The 16287-nt window shown below is 44.9% G+C and overlaps 1 protein-coding gene and 1 long non-coding RNA gene across 4 annotated transcripts; one reads left to right on the top strand and one right to left on the bottom strand.

Moving 5' to 3' along the window:
- Window positions 1–7260: 7260 nt before the first annotated feature.
- Window positions 7261–15868, bottom strand: LOC123119600 (nucleobase-ascorbate transporter 3). Of its 3 annotated transcripts, none has more exons than XM_044539463.1 (15): window positions 15325–15868; window positions 14431–14651; window positions 13656–13753; window positions 13362–13538; window positions 13087–13187; window positions 12924–12999; window positions 12783–12842; window positions 12467–12663; window positions 12271–12367; window positions 12100–12186; window positions 11812–11870; window positions 8329–8420; window positions 8169–8246; window positions 7924–8084; window positions 7261–7805 (listed from the first exon to the last, which is right to left on the bottom strand). In XM_044539463.1, the coding sequence occupies exons 2-15, from the start codon at window positions 14594–14596 to the stop codon at window positions 7578–7580; spliced, it is 1677 nt and encodes a 558-aa protein (XP_044395398.1). In that variant the 5' UTR covers window positions 14597–14651; window positions 15325–15868; the 3' UTR covers window positions 7261–7577. The 3 variants fall into 3 exon arrangements, with proteins under 3 accessions (XP_044395398.1, XP_044395399.1, XP_044395400.1); XM_044539464.1 differs by having other exon boundaries at window positions 14431–14654; XM_044539465.1 differs by lacking the exon at window positions 15325–15868 and adding an exon at window positions 14971–15137.
- LOC123119601 (uncharacterized) lies at window positions 9246–10517 on the top strand. Its single transcript, XR_006458760.1, has 6 exons — window positions 9246–9566; window positions 9680–9792; window positions 9892–9985; window positions 10102–10164; window positions 10269–10330; window positions 10424–10517. It is a non-coding gene; the product is annotated as an uncharacterized lncRNA (long non-coding RNA).
- Window positions 15869–16287: the final 419 nt, after the last annotated feature.

Consider the following 16287-nt stretch of genomic DNA (forward strand, 5'->3'; position numbering starts at 1 on the left):
ATCAAGATTCATATTGCAAAACAAAGATTTAATAGGGGACACATCAATAACTTTTAGATCTTCATCTTTATTTTCATAGAAATTTGAAGAACACGCTTTCATAAAGCAATCTTTCTTAGCACGCATCCTAGCGGTTCTTTCTTTGCACTCATCAATGGAAATTCTCATGGATTTGAGAGACTCATTGATATCATGCTTAGGAGGAATAGATCTAAGTTTTAAAGAATCAACATCAAGAGAAATTCTATCAACGTTCCTTGCCCATTCATCAACTTTAAGTAATTTCTCTTCAAGCAAAGCATTGAAATTCTTTTGTGAATTCATAAACTCTTTAACACTAGTCTCAAATTCAGAGGGCATCTTATTAAAATTTCCATAAGAATTGTTGTAGGAATTACCATAATTATTAGAGGGATTACTAGGATAAGGCCTAGCATTAAAGTTTCCTCTATACGCGTTGTTACCAAAATTATTCCTACCAACAAAATTCACATCCATAGATTCATTATTATTCTCAACCAAAGTAGACAAAGGCATATCATTAGGATCAGAAGAAACACTCTTAGTAGCAAATAATTTCATAAGTTCATCCATCTTTCCACTCAAAACATTAATTTCTTCTATCGCATGCACTTTTTTATTAGTAGATCTTTCAGTGTGCCATTGAGAATAATTAACCATAATATTATCTAGGAGTTTAATAGCTTCTCCTAAAGTGATTTCCATAAAAGTGCCTCCCGCGGCCGAATCTAAAAGATTTCTAGAAGCAAAATTCAATCCGGCATAAAAAAATTGTATAATCATCCACAAATTCAAACCATGAGTAGGGCAATTACGTATCATTAATTTCATTCTCTCCCAAGCTTGTGCAACATGTTCATGATCAAGTTGCTTAAAATTCATAATATCATTTCTAAGAGAGATGATCTTAGCGGGAGGAAAATACTAAGAGAAAAAAGCATCTTTGCACTTGTTCCAAGAATCAATACTATTTTTAGGCAAAGACGAAAACCAAGCTTTAGCACGATCTCTAAGCGAAAAAGGAAATAGCTTCAATTTAACAATATCATTATCAACATCTTTCTTCTTTTGCATATCACACAAATCAACGAAGCTATTTAGATGAGTAGCGGCATCTTCACTAGGAAGGCCGGCGAATTGATCATTCATGATAAGATTCAACAAAGCAGCATTGATTTCACAAGATTCAGTATTGGTAAGAGGAGCAATCGGAGTGCTAAGGAAATCATTATTGTTGGTATTGGTAAAGTCACATAATTTGGTATTATCTTGAGCCATCGTGACAAACAAGCAATCCAACACATGAGCAAACAAAAAGCAAGCGAAAAAGAGGCAAACGGAAAAGAGAGGGCAAATAAAACGGCAAGGGTGAAGTGGGGGAGAGGAAAACGAGAGGCAAATGGCAAATAATGTAATGCGGGAGATAAGGGATTGTGATGGGTACTTGGTATGTTGACTTTTGCGTAGACCTCCCCGGCAACGGCGCCAGAAATCCTTCTTGCTACCTCTTGAGCACTGCGTTGGTTTTCCCTTGAAGAGGAAAGGTTAATGCAGCAAAGTAGCGTAAGTATTTCCCTCAGTTTTTGAGAACCAAGGTATCAATCTAGTAGGAGGCTACGCGCGAGTCCCTCGCACCTACACAAAACAAATAAATCCTTGCAACCAACGCGATAAGGGGTTGTTAATCCCTTCACGGTCACTTACGAGAGTGAGATCTGATAGATATGATAGGATAATATTTTTGGTGTTTTTGTGATAAAGATGCAAAGTAAAATAAAAGCAAAGTAAAAAAGCAAAGGAAATAACTAAGTGTTGGAAGATTAATATGATGAAGATAGACCCGGGGGCCATAGGTTTCACTAGTGGCTTCTCTCAAGAGCATAAGTATTTTACGGTGGGTGAACAAATTACTGTTGAGCAATTGACAGAGTTGAGCATAGTTATGAGAATATCTAGGTATGATCATGTATATAGGCATCACGTCCGAGACAAGTAGACCGACTCCTGCCTGCATCTACTACTATTACTCCACACATCGACCGCTATCCAGCATGCATCTAGAGTATTAAGTTCATAAGAACAGAGTAACGCCTTAAGCAAGATGACATGATGTAGAGGGATAAATTCATGCAATATGATAAAAAAACCATCTTGTTATCCTCGATGGCAACAATACAATACGTGCCTTGCTGCCCCTGTTGTCACTGGGAAAGGACACCGCAAGATTTAACCCAAAGCTAAGCACTTCTCCCATTGCAAGAAAGATCAATCTAGTAGGCCAAACCAAACTGGTAATTCGAAGAGACTTGCAAAGATAACCAATCATACATAAAAGAATTCAGAGAAGATTCAAATATTGTTCATAGATAAACTGGATCATAAACCCACAATTCATCGGTCTCAACAAACACACCACAAAAGAAGACTACATCGAATAGATCTCCACGAGAGAGGGGGAGAACATTGTATTGAGATCCAAAAAGAGAGAAGAAGTCATCTAGCTAATAACTATGGACCCGAAGGTCTGAGGTAAACTACTCACACTTCATCGGAGGGGCTATGGTGTTGATGTAGAAGCCCTCCGTGATCGATGCCCCCTCCGGCGGAGCTCCAGAACAGGCCCCAAGATGGGATCTCGTGGGTACAGAAGGTTGCGGCGGTGGAATTAAGTTTTTGGCTCCGTATCTGATCGTTTGGGGGTACGTAGGTATATATAGGAGGAAGGAGTATGTCGGTGGAGCAATAGGGGGCCCACGAGGGTGGAGTGCGCGCCCTAGGGGGGTAGGCGCGCCCCCCTACTTCGTGGCCTCCTTCTTTGTTTCTTGACGTAGGGTCCAAGTCTCCTGGATCTTATTCGTTCTGAAAATCACGTTCCCGAAGGTTTCATTCCGTTTGGACTCCATTTGATATTCCTTTTCTGTGAAACTCTGAAATAGGCAAAAAAACAGCAATTCTGGGCTGGGCCTCTGGTTAATAGGTTAGTCCCAAAAATGATATAAAAGTGAATAATAAAGCCCAATAATGTCCAAAACAGTAGATAGTATAGCATGGAGCAATCAAAAATTATAGATACGTTGGAGACGTATCATATGGTAGGGTACGAAACCACCTCAAAGTTATCCTTTCTGATCGATCTATTCAAGAGTCCGTAGTAAAATAACACGAAGCTATTCTTTCCGTTCGATCTATCCTAGAGTTCGTACTAGAATAACACCTTAAGACACAAATCAACCAAAACCCTAATGTCACCTAGATACTCCAATGTCACCTCAAGTATCCGTGGGTATGATTATACAATATGCATCACACAATCTCAGATTCATCTATTCAACCAACACAAAGAACTTCAAAGAGTGCCCCAAAGTTTCTACCGGAGAGTCAAGACGAAAACGTGTGCCAACCCCTATGCATAAGTTCATGAGGTCACGGAACCCGCAAGTTGATCACCAAAACATACATCAAGTGAATCACGTGATATCCCAATGTCACCACAGATAAGCACATGCAAGACATACATCAAGTGTTCTCAAATCCTTAAAGACTCAATCCGATAAGATAATTTCAAATGGAAAACTCAATCCATTACAAGAGAGTAGAGGGGGAGAAATATCATAAGGTCCAACTATAATAGCAAAGCTCGCGATACATCAAGATCGTACTACCTCAAGAACACGAGAGAGAGAGAGAGAGAGAGAGAGATCAAACACATAGCTACTGGTACATACCCTCAGCCCCGAGGGTGAACTACTCCCTCCTCGTCATGGAGAGCGCCGGGATGATGAAGATGGCCACCGGTGAGGGATCCCCCCTCCGGCAGGGTGCTGGAACAGGGTCCCGATTGGTTTTTGGTGGCTACAGAGGCTTGCGGTGGCGGAACTCCCGATCTATTGTGCTCCCCGATGTTTTTAGGGTATATGGACATATATAGGCGAAAGAAGTCGATCAGGGGAGCCACGAGGGGCCCACGAGGGTGGGGGCGCGCCCAGAGGAGTAGGGCGCGCCTCCCTGCCTCGTGGCTTCCTCGAAGCTTCCCTAACGTCTACTCCAAGTCTCCTGAATTGCTTACGTTCCAAAAATAACTCTCCCGAAGGTTTCATTCCGTTTGGACTCCGTTTGATATTCCTTTTCTTCGGAACACTGAAATAGGCAAGAAAACAGCAATTTGGGCTGGGCCTCCGGTTAATAGGTTAGTCCCAAAAATAATATAAAAGTGTTTAGTAAAGCCCATAAACATCCAAAACAGATAATATAATAGCATGAATACTTCATAAATTATAGATACGTTGGAGACGTATCAGCTGTAACTTTTACATACGAACTTCGATTGAGACGATTTTTATATCAAAATCAGCCATTTCGACGAGACGAAGACAATTCGTGTAGAACCTTTTCTCATATGAGGCCATATTTGGGTGGTAATCGGCCGAATAGTGTTCTGGATAGTAAATCTCAATACTTTGAACACAATTTCGGCCTTAGAGATGAGACCGGATGGCTATGGCCCAAATATCAAAGTTTCTCCTTTTGATGATACGGAACTTCCTCACTTTGAGCACTTTTCCATTTGAGGCCATCTTAATTATGTTTTTGACCATGCCAAAATCTGGTGTCAACACCCATCGGGCAAGCCGAAGCTCGAGCCTCCAGCCTCCACTTGCACTGAGATGGCTGGCCACCTCGTCGACTCTCCAGACAATTGCACATGATTCAAATGTCCATAACGATGGAAGGTGGTGACTATCATCAGGATTATTTGGTAGCACAGATGTAAAATCGTGAAGCAATACAACTATATAAGTACTGAATAAATTATGCCCAATTGAATCCACGGTCGAAAGTTTCAGGAAGAATGGAAAAGTTTCAGGAAGAAGAGGTGACTATCAGACTGATCGGATCCGAAACCACCCCCGACGCCCCCGCATCGCTCCCATGAGGGACGAGTCGGGCGGAACCCTAGCGCAGTTGCAACCCCTTCCCCCTCCGATCTTGCTCCCCCCCAAGTCAAAGGCCGTGAGGCTGACGGCGGCGGTGGGTCCTCATCCTCCTTGTGCGGTTGACTGCAGTGGGGGCCCCATACTTTCTCGTGTTGCGGGATCTCCGTTCGGAGCTTCATGGTGGCCCTGGACGACGTGGTTCATCCGACGGAGATGGGCGTCGGGGCGACGACCCCGGATCTCTTCGGCGACCTCGACTGCCGTTGTGGCCGCGAGGACGGCACGACGACTGGTTCGGGGTGCTCGGTGCGGCTCGGTTACTCATCTCCGTGTGGTGCGGATGGTGGCGGTGGTGCCCGCTGAGATCTCCGGCCTGCTGTAGGGAACCGGCGGGTGGCGCGGTCCTTGGGTTCTTTTTGCTCTAAGATGGTGTTCTGCCGGTTGCCGACCCTCATGGATCTGGCCATTGACGAGTTCCGGAATGCTCCCCCGGAGATCTTCATTGGGTGCTTGACGCCTGTAGATTGCTGGATCGAATGGGATTCGGTCGTGTGCGGCCCTATTTCAGCCCGAGTGGCTTCAGGAGGGTGTGACACGAAGCTTGGGTATATGTTGACATTATGGGACACTTCGGTATTTCGATTTCCATAGTGAAGACAATGGCGGAGAACGTCATGGTGGTTGAGGTCTCAGGCCTTGTAATGGCGGATCGGGTCTTCATGGTGATGAGGACTTTGCTTGGTGATTCGTGACTCGTAACAGCGGCATCGGCAAGTGGGGGTGGCAGCACATGAGGAGTATAGATCTTAGCTTTCAGGGTGAAAACCCAAGGCCTGTCCTTAATTGGTTGTGCTTGGCTGACATTGAAGGCATTGTTTTGAGAGTGCGGATCTTCTCCAGGGTGAAAACCTAAGATTTAGGATCGAGCGATGACGATGCTTGTGCACTGTTTCCTTTTTTTAAGGCGTCGCTTTTGGAGAATTTGGACTTCGGGTGTTAGTTTAGGTGGTGGTTCATGCTGCAGCTACAAGGAATTGATCACTGTGGCGGGATTTTTTTCCTTCTTCTTTTTGTTTTTTGGTTGTGTGCATCCGTAATGTCTTTACCACATTGCATTGTTGCAGGGGCTGGGTGTAATTTGTATCTCCGCAATATTACTATATTCCCCTTGTCGAAAAAGAGGAGGTGACCATCATAAGTCTGGAAGGTGCCTCTTGCATAACTAGTGGATTGATGACACTGTGTTTAGGGTCATGTTTAATTGCCCCAACCTCTCAAGTTGGGTGTAGTCATATGAAACGATCTAGTAGCTCCACAACGAACTCAGGCATTCCAGTTTATAAGGGGCAACAAACAATTACAATTGACTACCTGAGATGGCTAGGAAAGAACACGAGGGCTCCAAAAATTCTTGGCCTGCCAAGCCCACAAAAGTGAGGCTCCACAGCGAATTTGTTTCATCAACATCCAAAGCACCATAAGCTTGCTTTCTCTCCCCTAACAGACTAAGAAAGCCAGAAATTTAATAGAATGTTCATCTCTCCAGCAATATCGTAGAAATGAAGGTGTACCCCAAAGGGGGGCGACCACTCTTGTATAGTAGACTAGAAGATCTCACACCACTACTCCTAGTGAGGCACTATGTGATCTCTTGCAATACATTATAGCACCCATGCTCGAACATGATGATATAGTTACATCACAACTCTGCAAATGGGTACTAGAGTATGCACAATACTGAGACTGGGTCTAGGAGCCTCGCATACGGGTGTAACGGGACATTCACCATAACACAGGCACTATAGGCTGCTGTTCTTGAAAGAAAAGAAAAAGGCACTATAGGCTACAAAACAGTGCCAGCCGGCTGCTCAAGCACTCCAGTTGACAGGAGAGCTCCGGGATTCAACTTCCCGGGTGGATGTAAAAGCAAGCCCTGCAATTTCAGCTGCCCCGACCATAGAAGCAAAGCGTTTCTTCCCACATGAAAGCGCTGTGGGCAGGGCGACACAATAGCTCCATATTCCCAACGCCTCACAATCTCACAATAGCAAATGCCGGCCTTTGCCGTGGCCTCCACGAACGAAAACCGCGCTTCGTTTTCCTGGCATAGGCCGTCTCTTCAGGCTGCTCTTTTATAGACCAAAAGATATCGACCATGTGAATCCATGCAATTACTAGGCACACGCCGACTGCAAGTTCATCAGAGTACGCATACCTACCAACCTTTGATTTTGAGCATCTTGTGATAAAATGCAAAAGATCAGGCCAGTTTACTTGCAAAGATTTCATAAACCAACGCACGCACTGAAGGTTCATCAACACATCACTGCCTCGGTAACCAATAATTGAGGTACTATCATCCTTTTGCATTCATTTTTCCCCAGAGACAGCATTACACCCGGACAATAAAACTCTACGTCAACCATGTAACCAACTCCTTGGCCCAAACGGCCAACAACAGCAACGACGGAAGTCCTAGCATCCTTGTACCATATATCCCACTAAGCTGAAACCTGTGACCGCACCAATCGCTACGGGCCACAGGGGGTAAAAGGCTAACAAGAACAAAGGGGATTTACATTGCACAGCAGCACAGGATAATTAGCAGCACCCCTTCTAGAATCAGAGAAACCGGTGCGGAACCAAGTCATGGACCCGTATCGGGTAGCTGTAGAACTCCTCGTTCCTGGGGTCCGAGTACCCTTTACGGCGGCGCAGAAATGGCGTGAACCATGAGAGCCCTCGGTCGTTCTCGTTGGCACGGGGCTCCAGCGTGTTGTCCAGAAGCGACGCGACGATCAGCGCCACCGTTGGGCCGGAGGCAAAAACTGTGTTGATGATGTCATTGAACTGCGGCAACAAAGAACGTAGAGATGAATTTTAGAAATAAAAATTCACACACCAGGAACTCGAGGCTCGAACTGAGATGATAACTAAACAATGATGCAAAGGGGGTTGCTTAAAATACCCATCCTGCATTTGTTCGGGCAGGTCCGCGGCCAGCAGAAGCGGTGTACTCTGCGAAATATTGAGGGATCGAGATGCCAAGGAACAAGGATAGTCCAATGATGTAGATGTTCCTCATGGAGTTTTTGTTTGCAAACTGGCTGAACGAGATTCCCACAGCAGCTGGTATCAGCAAAATACATTGGTTAGGCCAAATATAGTGAAAAAACACATATACAAGAGCACAAAAAGGAAGTTCTGGCTCACCTACGATACCAAACAAGATGCAGTAAATTGCTGCGAAGATTGGCAACGGGATTGATGCGAAGAACGCCCCAAACTTCCCTGCAAGAATGAAAGTTCCCAAATTTGAGCCAGAATTTACTTTTCTTTCCTTCAGTAACACAAGGTGGGAACAGAGAATTACCAAATATGGAGAAGAATATCATGAAGCCAGTTGATATCTGGATCACTCTCCTACTTCCAACTTTTGTTAATCCAAGTAGCCCGATGTTTTCGCTGCATTTATATAGGAAGATAAGTCTAGTGTTTGCAGATGACAAGGCATAGCATAAATAGTTCTAAAGGAAAACTTTGTCTTGAGAAACAATAGACTGGGTTATATTCAGATGTGATGTGCTAAAAGATCATCAGTATAGTATTCCCAAGTTCTAACTAGAAATCCCCGGCCTAATATATGGACGCCTGTCGCAATATTACAGTGCGTGCATGAACCACCGTCAGATTGCACTACTACTTTTTTTTAAACGTTGGATTGCACCATAGTTATGAAGTCATTGACCAGATGAAGACTAGTTCCATTTATCCCTAAAAAATGATTAGTTGCATTTAGCTTCCCAGTCATTCAGGGCTGCTAACTGGAGCCTGCAGCTCGGCACAAATGGTAAGTCAAGCAGCCTAAATTTCAGGTTCACAAACTGGGCAAAACTCTTTGCACAACAAGGTGGGCAGTTTTGGCAACTTCGCACCACCGTGGAGTGGGAGACTACGGTGAGAGGAGAAGCACGTGTGAACAGCATCGGCATCGCGAAGGAAATGTTAGAAGCACGAGACAGCAGTCGAGCCGAAACATTCTACCCGTACTTCCTTGCCGTCGCTGATTCACTTGGCTGTCGGCCTGCTTTGCCGGCCCAACTAGCCCAGACGACCGCCTCGGAAGGTGGGGCTATTACGTTTTCGCTCCGCTCCTTATAAAGCCACCACACACAAAGAGAAATTAGGTTTCCATTCCCCTCCTTGAGCCGCCGCACCCAACTCATCCCTTCCCGTAGAACTTCTCCAACGGAGAACCGCAAACCATCGCCACCAGCGGCCTAACGCGGCGGCGACGTCCTAGGGAAGAACTCACTACCTCTTACCGGTAAGGCACCCTTGTCGCCAGTCCAAGAAGCAGATCTAGGCGGGGATGGTGATGGCGTGTTGTGATGGCGACTCCACCTCCTTGAGCCACCGCCCCCAACTCATCCCTTCCCGTAGAACTTCTCCAACGGAGAACCGCAAACCATCGCCACCAGCAGCCTAACCTGGCAGCGACGTCCTAGGGAAGCTCACTACCTCTTACCGGTAAGGCACCCTTGTCGCCAGTCCAAGAAGATCTAGGCGGGGATGGCGATGGCGTGCTGTGATGGCTGACTCCACCTCCTGGTTAGTCACTCGTCTCCTCTATTTTACTACTCTAGATATCAGTCTAGCTCTTTGTTTTGCCACTCCTTCCTCTACCTTCCTCCAATCGACTATGTCCTGTTGCTTTGTTCTAGATCGGAAGAACTCGCTATCGGTAAAGGCTCTGTCACCCACCCAGCAAGCAGATCTAGGCGGGGATAGCGATGGTGGGTTGTGACTCAGTCTTGTTGCTTTGTTCTAGATCAGGGTATCTGTTTTACAACTGATCTCGATCTAGTTGTTCTCTTTGTTTTGCTAATCCTTCCTCTGATCGATTTTGTCTTATTGCTTTGTTCTCGATCGGAAGAACTCGCTACCGGTAAAGCACCTTTGTGGCCCACCGAAGAAGCAGATCTAGGCGGGGATGGCGATGGCGTGCTGAGGGTTGAATCCAGCTCCCAGTTAGTTTCCCATCTCCTCTATTTTACTACTCCAGACTAGATCTCAACCTAGTTGTTCTCTCTTTTTTTGGCTACTCCTTCCTCTAATCTGACTCAGTCTTGGTGCTTTGTTCTAGATCAAGGTATCGGCTATTCTTCCTCTAATCGACTCGGGTCTTATTGCTTTGATCTAGATCAAGGTATCTATTTTACTAATCTAGATCTCGATCTAGCTGTTATCTTTTATTTGCTACTCCTTCCTCTACCTTCCTCTAATCGACTTGGTCTTGTTGCTTTGTTCTAGATCAAGGTATCGGCTAATATTCCTCTAATTGACTCGGTCTTATTACTTTGTTCTAGATAAAGGTATCTGTTTTACTACTCTAGATCTCGATCTAGTTGTTCTCTTTGATTTGCTAGTCCTTTCTCTAATCAATTTGGTCTTATTGCTTTGTCCAGATCAGAAGAACTCGCTACCGGTAAAGCACCTTTGTGGCCCACCCAAGAATCAGATCTAGGATGGCGTGCTGTGATGGCTGAATCCACCTCCCGGTTAGTTTCCCGTCTCATTTCTCTGTTTTACTATAGATCTGATCTCACTATTCTCTGCTACTCCCTCGGTAAATAAATACAAGAGCATTTAGATCACTACTTTAGTGTCTAAACACTTATATTTCTTTACAGAGGGAGTACTATTCTACTCGTCGCCTCCTCCTGCTGCTACCTAGGATAGAAGAGGAAGAATAACCAATAACTTGATCTAGAACAAAGCAACAAGATCGAGTCGATTAGAGGAACGTTTAGGAAGGAGTAGCAAAATAAAGAGAACAGCTAGATGAAGATCTAGAATAGTAAACTAGATACCAATAAGACCGTGTTGATTAGACGAAGAATAACAAATACCTTGATCTAGGAGACAAGACCAAGTCGATTGGAGGAGGGTAGAGGCAGTTCCTCAGTCTGCTCTGCCTCCGTCACCATCATGGGGAGGATGACCAATTAGGTGTGCTTAACATGACTTCAGGCGGATAACAAGGAGCAAGCAAGAAAGAGTGTGTGCGTCTGGTGTTCCTAAAGTGCTAAGTGTCATTGTCCCAAGCTCTTCTGAGCTTGGCATACAACAACCAGAGCTCGTGATTAGAACTTTTGCTTTTAACTCTTGTAAAGTTCAAATCTTAAATTCCAAAGTTGATTTTTGAGGTGGAACTTTTGGATTTGAAGTCTTGGCACATTTTGTAGGTGAGTTGGAATTGGTCCTACTAGCCAGATGGCAACTAAGGCTTCCGATAAAGAACGTGCTCCTCCTTGCTAGATCTCCCACCTTTGTCATGTCTGTCCTCCACCACCAGATCCATCGAGGTCCGGGCAACATTAAGCACCTCCTCCTTGGATCAGATAATTCAAGTCATCGTCATCACTCACTCTGGTAGCGAAAGAGTTGGGAGTGGTGGGCGCCATGGATGGAGGCTCTGGTGCTATTGGCCTAGACAGGTATGCCATTTCCACTCTTTTTTCTTGCTTGCATCCTCTTCCTTTCTTCATTGTGTGAGGTTATCACCAGACTAGCACCTAAACAGTAGATGGAAGTATATTTCCGACACGAACAGCCTCGAGATTACGTGATAAGTTCTGATGGCATGAAAAAAGCTGTTTTTAAGGCAATTACGGTTGCTAATAATAAGTCAACAACCAGCCCCAAGATAAACTTAGCTACAATGTTGGATCATCATACCTACAATGCAGGAATACATTTCATTTACGCGTGAGACTATTCTATAAAAGTAAAACCCTACACGTGACTTGTGACTGTGCCGCACGAGGGGGCAGGGGAGGAGTTGTTCCCTTACACTGATACAGATGAACCGGCTGGAGCACCACACAGTCCTGCCAGGAATATCCCAATGCCCTGCACGTAGACACTTTAATAGCAGCCCAGAAGAATCCGCACACGAATCAAAGAAAGTATGGCACAACCAATCATCACATCACATAGAAAGTACTTGAAACTATTTGTGCTCTAGCATATACATCCAGTCAAAGCATTTGTAAGGAGAAGGAAAGCATTCAAATTCTAGTATTCATGGATAACCATATTTCACTAGCCCTTATAAGACAACTTCTGAAATGACAGTCACCTGTAAACCAATACTTCGAGTAAGAACATGAGCTGGGGGTGGTGTTGCACCGGCTAGACGTGCAGTTGCAAAGTGTGCACCGGTTGACTACACAAGATAGCACAATTAGACTCTAGCAGAAAGAATGCACGAAAGAAGATAGAACAAAAGGAAATCCAATTAGTCTTTAACCTCAAAAGATGAAACAAGCACAGCACCCATCATTCCAAATGAATGACCTGCAGTGAAGATTGGTGGACCCCAATGGAAGGGGTATGAAATTTTGATCCTGAAAGTGCAGGCATGCAAAGAGTGGATTAAAAATGGCTGCTCCAAACATTTATGATTCGTAAAGTTAGTTCATAAGAAATATCTTCAAGAGCTATACCATGGTGCAGATGATATAAGGAAAGACTTGTCAGTGCGGCAGTGCTGTTGTGTCTTGAGCGAAACATGGTTGTATGCACCAGCAGCAGTAAGGATAGCTGCAAAGGCCCACACAATGCCGATACAAAGAAGCAACGAATACCTCTCAAACAAGAAGGTTGTTCGGTCATGGATATGTCTGAAGTAAAGTGGCGCATACTGCATAGAGCAAATTGAACAGTTGGTTCCTAGCCAGCTTCACAAATCATAGCATAACTAAAATGGAAATTAATCAATATTTCGATCAGAAAATACAAAAGGAGATTTTAAGTTGTTACCTGTTGCACAACAATCGCAAGAATTAGCATTGGCAACCCAATCTCAACACATTTTCCAACCTACCATGGAAAATAAACATTATATGTTTCCATTCTTTCTTTCTCAATGTTCAGTCCTCTGCTAAAATATAGAAATCATACCTGAGGAAAGCCAATTTGAAATAGTCCAAGACCAACGACACAAACAACAGGAGTCATTATTACAGGACTGAATTTCCTGCAAAGTAAATTACATGAATATTAATAGCTTGAAAAGAAAATAATACTATATGAAGTCTAAGAACTAGTACTACAGGATGCATACTTGGCAAATGCCCCCCATGCTCTGCTGTATCCAAGAATCATGTTGAGGATTGAAGCAACAATTAGAGCCCCTTGAGTTGCTCTCATTGTGTGAACGAATCTCTGCAGATGCCTCAATAGTTAGAAGTGTAAATATTACCATGTGAAAGATAATTTATCAATGAATCCTCGAAAGAACTATCATTCCAAATAACATTTGCCAAAACGAGACAAGGAGCATGGTTAAACATTACAGATAAAAGAGTGTTATGACTGAGCAAATTAGCACCACTCTACCTCGTGATTACTTTCAAAGTCGTTTGTGTTAAACTGTCTGGCTATTGACAGCACTGGGACAACAAATGCGAAGGAGGCATTCATAACTGTTGGAAGTCGTGTCCCAACGAGTGTTTGGAGCAGAGTATTAATGCCACTCACAAACAGGAACGCTTGAATAACACGAGCCTTCTCACCCTGTCAGTAAGAACAACAAAAGCAGCAGGGAATCAACATTAAATCCTCAAGGAAATTACATCGATGCATAACAAAATGCTAAATGCTATGAATAGTAAAACAAATTGATATACTTACAGGACCACCACCCATTGCAGGAACAATAATTGACACAAGCATGACAGTCGAGCCCAACATCACTAGGTAGTGGAGGAATGCAAGCCCTGCTACCTGAACTGTAGATGATGGCATAATAGAACAGGGTAAGTGCAAGTTTTACATATATCCTAATCATATCCAAACAAGTAAACCAATTCCAGCAGTACCGTTCATACCTAAATATATGCAAAGGAGAAGTATAAAAGACTACAGGAGATATGCAGACAAAGACTTTTTTTAAAGATTAGGTATGCATAGACTTCTCTTTTCTATACTTCAAAGTGGCAGATCACAACAATTCCTCTTTTTGTTCCATGAAAAAACATTGCCTCTTATAGCAGCACCTGATAGAAGTGTTGCTAGCTGTCTAATTGAACATCCCAGATTCACATCACGAATAGTAGGTACAGCCCTTCACAGATCAACAAAGTATGCAATAACAAAGGCCATAATTCTACATGAACAGGAGATTCAACAAAATCAATACATGAATGAAGTCGATTATGTATGGGGACTTCACAAAACAGAGCATTATTGAACGCAACCAAACCGAAATCTGAGATAGGCCTTGAACAAAAGAATGACCAAGAACCATCTGCAAACCAAAATTAAAGATGCCTGAATCTGTAGGTAGTACTAGAAATCTGAGATTACATCGTCCTGTTTGCGCACAATCGAACTGTACACGAGGAAGCAAAAGAAAGTAAAAGCGGGCAGGGGAGTTAAAGAGGGGAGCCAGGATTGGATTCCGTACCCCAAGAAGGATTGGAGTGGACGCAGTAGTTGAGTTGGTTGAACTGCTCGTAGGGCTGGTGCATGGCGCCCGCGCCGACCGGAGCGTTCATCATGGGCTGCATCCCCATGGGCGGTGGCACGCCCACCGGCGGCGGCACCCCGGGCTGGTGGTTCATCTCGCCCATTGGATCAACACCGACTCAAGCAAGAACACTCTCTCGCCTTGGACCAGACCAGAAACTGCTGCACAGGAAGGAAAAACAATCAGGGGATGCTCTTGGGTCTTCACACCTTTGGCCCCCTTTTATGCGCGCAGTCGGGGGGCTTCGCATTGATTGCACAAATTTTTTAGCAGTGCACAAAACGGAATTTAGGGCATTTAATCAGTAGAGTAAACCAGTGCCAGGAATTGGAGGGTGGGAGTAACTACACTCCAAAGATTGCAGCTCTCGCCTCTCACAAGGGGATGAAAAAACGGCCACTTTGCCAGCAGCAGAAAGGTTGCAGAGGAGAAGAGAACACAGACACTCCAGCCTTGCAGCTGCTGCTTGTATCTTACCCTAGCTCACAAGAATTGACCACGACTCCATGGGCGACTCACTCACAAGCAAAGATGCAAATCTTGAGGGGAAAAAAGTGTAGTAGTATTATCCTACAGTTGGGAGGAAAGTGACAGGCAGAGAGAAAGAGAAACATCAACAAGATATGGCCGATGAGAGCCTCACTTGGGTGATTCCTGCAAGTTTGTCCCAAGAAGAATCTCCAAAGAAAATGCAGTGAAAAGGATGCAAGAAATAGAAAAGGCAACAAAAAGGCCTCACATCAGCACATTAAAATAAGGGACAGAAGCGAATCAAACCAAATACTACTCTGCACACGAAAAGCAGCAGGGGGCAAGAAAGAACTCACTCACCGAATTCAGAGGCTGGATTCTCTCCCACCTCCGGAAAGAAAGAGAGAAAGCGCCGGAAAATCTCCCCGGGGAGCGCAGAGAAAGGCCAAAAATTATGAGCTCCAAAAGCCTCCAGCCTTTATTTTCTTTTTTCCGTTTCTTCCTCTCCTTATCTCCTTTCTATGGCCGCCCTCCCGAGAGCAGCGCCAGCGGCAGCAGCGGCAACAGGACAAACGCGGGATTTTGTAATCTTGCGGGCAGCAGCAGAGGAAAAGGGATCGCGAGCTCGAAGGCCTCGCCTTCACTGCTGGTCTCTCTCTTCGTGAGCGCTCCGCTAATCGCACCAGCGGTAATCAGCGGAGGCGAGGGGGCGGAGAAGCTCGCTCGTGCGCCGCTAATGGAGGCCGAACAGTGCTGGCTGATGGGGCTTGGAGCCTTTGGCTGGATCTAGGTAGCTGGGGCGCATTAGAAAAATGATTGTTTTTCGAAAGTTGTATTGAATGCAACAGATTCCGAGGATGGGGAGGGGGGCTGCCGCAGCATTAAAATTGGATTGACGCGGGCGAGAGGTTCTTCTGCGCCGCTCGCTGCTTCCCCGAGTGGTGCTAGCGACTGTAGGTCCCATCACATTTGGCGGATGGGACAGCGATCTTCTACCAGGATTTTTCATCAGTCCGGATTTCTACGGTGTTGCTGCGTTCCTGGATAGACCACCTGCGAAAATCAGATTGCGCTAGAGAGCGCCTCCCGGGGCTCTTCGGGCAGTCCGATCTGCCCGGACGGCGCACCCGAATAGATGATCTCATGGGTCCATGACGGTGTACCGCGGGTGCAGCACACCCGGGTCACCGCCATGTGGTGGTTTCAGTTACCCTCGCATGCGCCCTCCCATGAGAGAAAAATAATCTGTGACGTCATAAACATCAGGTTCTTATCAGACCCTTTGCATCCATATGAAAACAACATACATTGAATTATACGCTG

The sequence above is a fragment of the Triticum aestivum genome, chromosome 5D (genome assembly GCF_018294505.1).
Source record: "Triticum aestivum cultivar Chinese Spring chromosome 5D, IWGSC CS RefSeq v2.1, whole genome shotgun sequence".
Lineage (NCBI taxonomy): Eukaryota > Viridiplantae > Streptophyta > Magnoliopsida > Poales > Poaceae > Triticum > Triticum aestivum.

Excerpts from the sequence above, each read along its gene's own strand:
- LOC123119600 (XM_044539463.1), bottom strand. The coding sequence starts at position 14,596 with ATGGGCGAGATGAACCACCAGCCCGGGGTGCCGCCGCCGGTGGGCGTG. Across the intron at positions 13,188-13,361 it reads ACTTTGAAAGTAATCACGAG|AGATTCGTTCACACAATGAG; the intron begins GTAGAGTGGTGC and ends AGGCATCTGCAG. Across the intron at positions 8,421-11,811 it reads GCCGGTTCATCTGTATCAGT|CGAAAACATCGGGCTACTTG; the intron begins GTAAGGGAACAA and ends ATATAAATGCAG.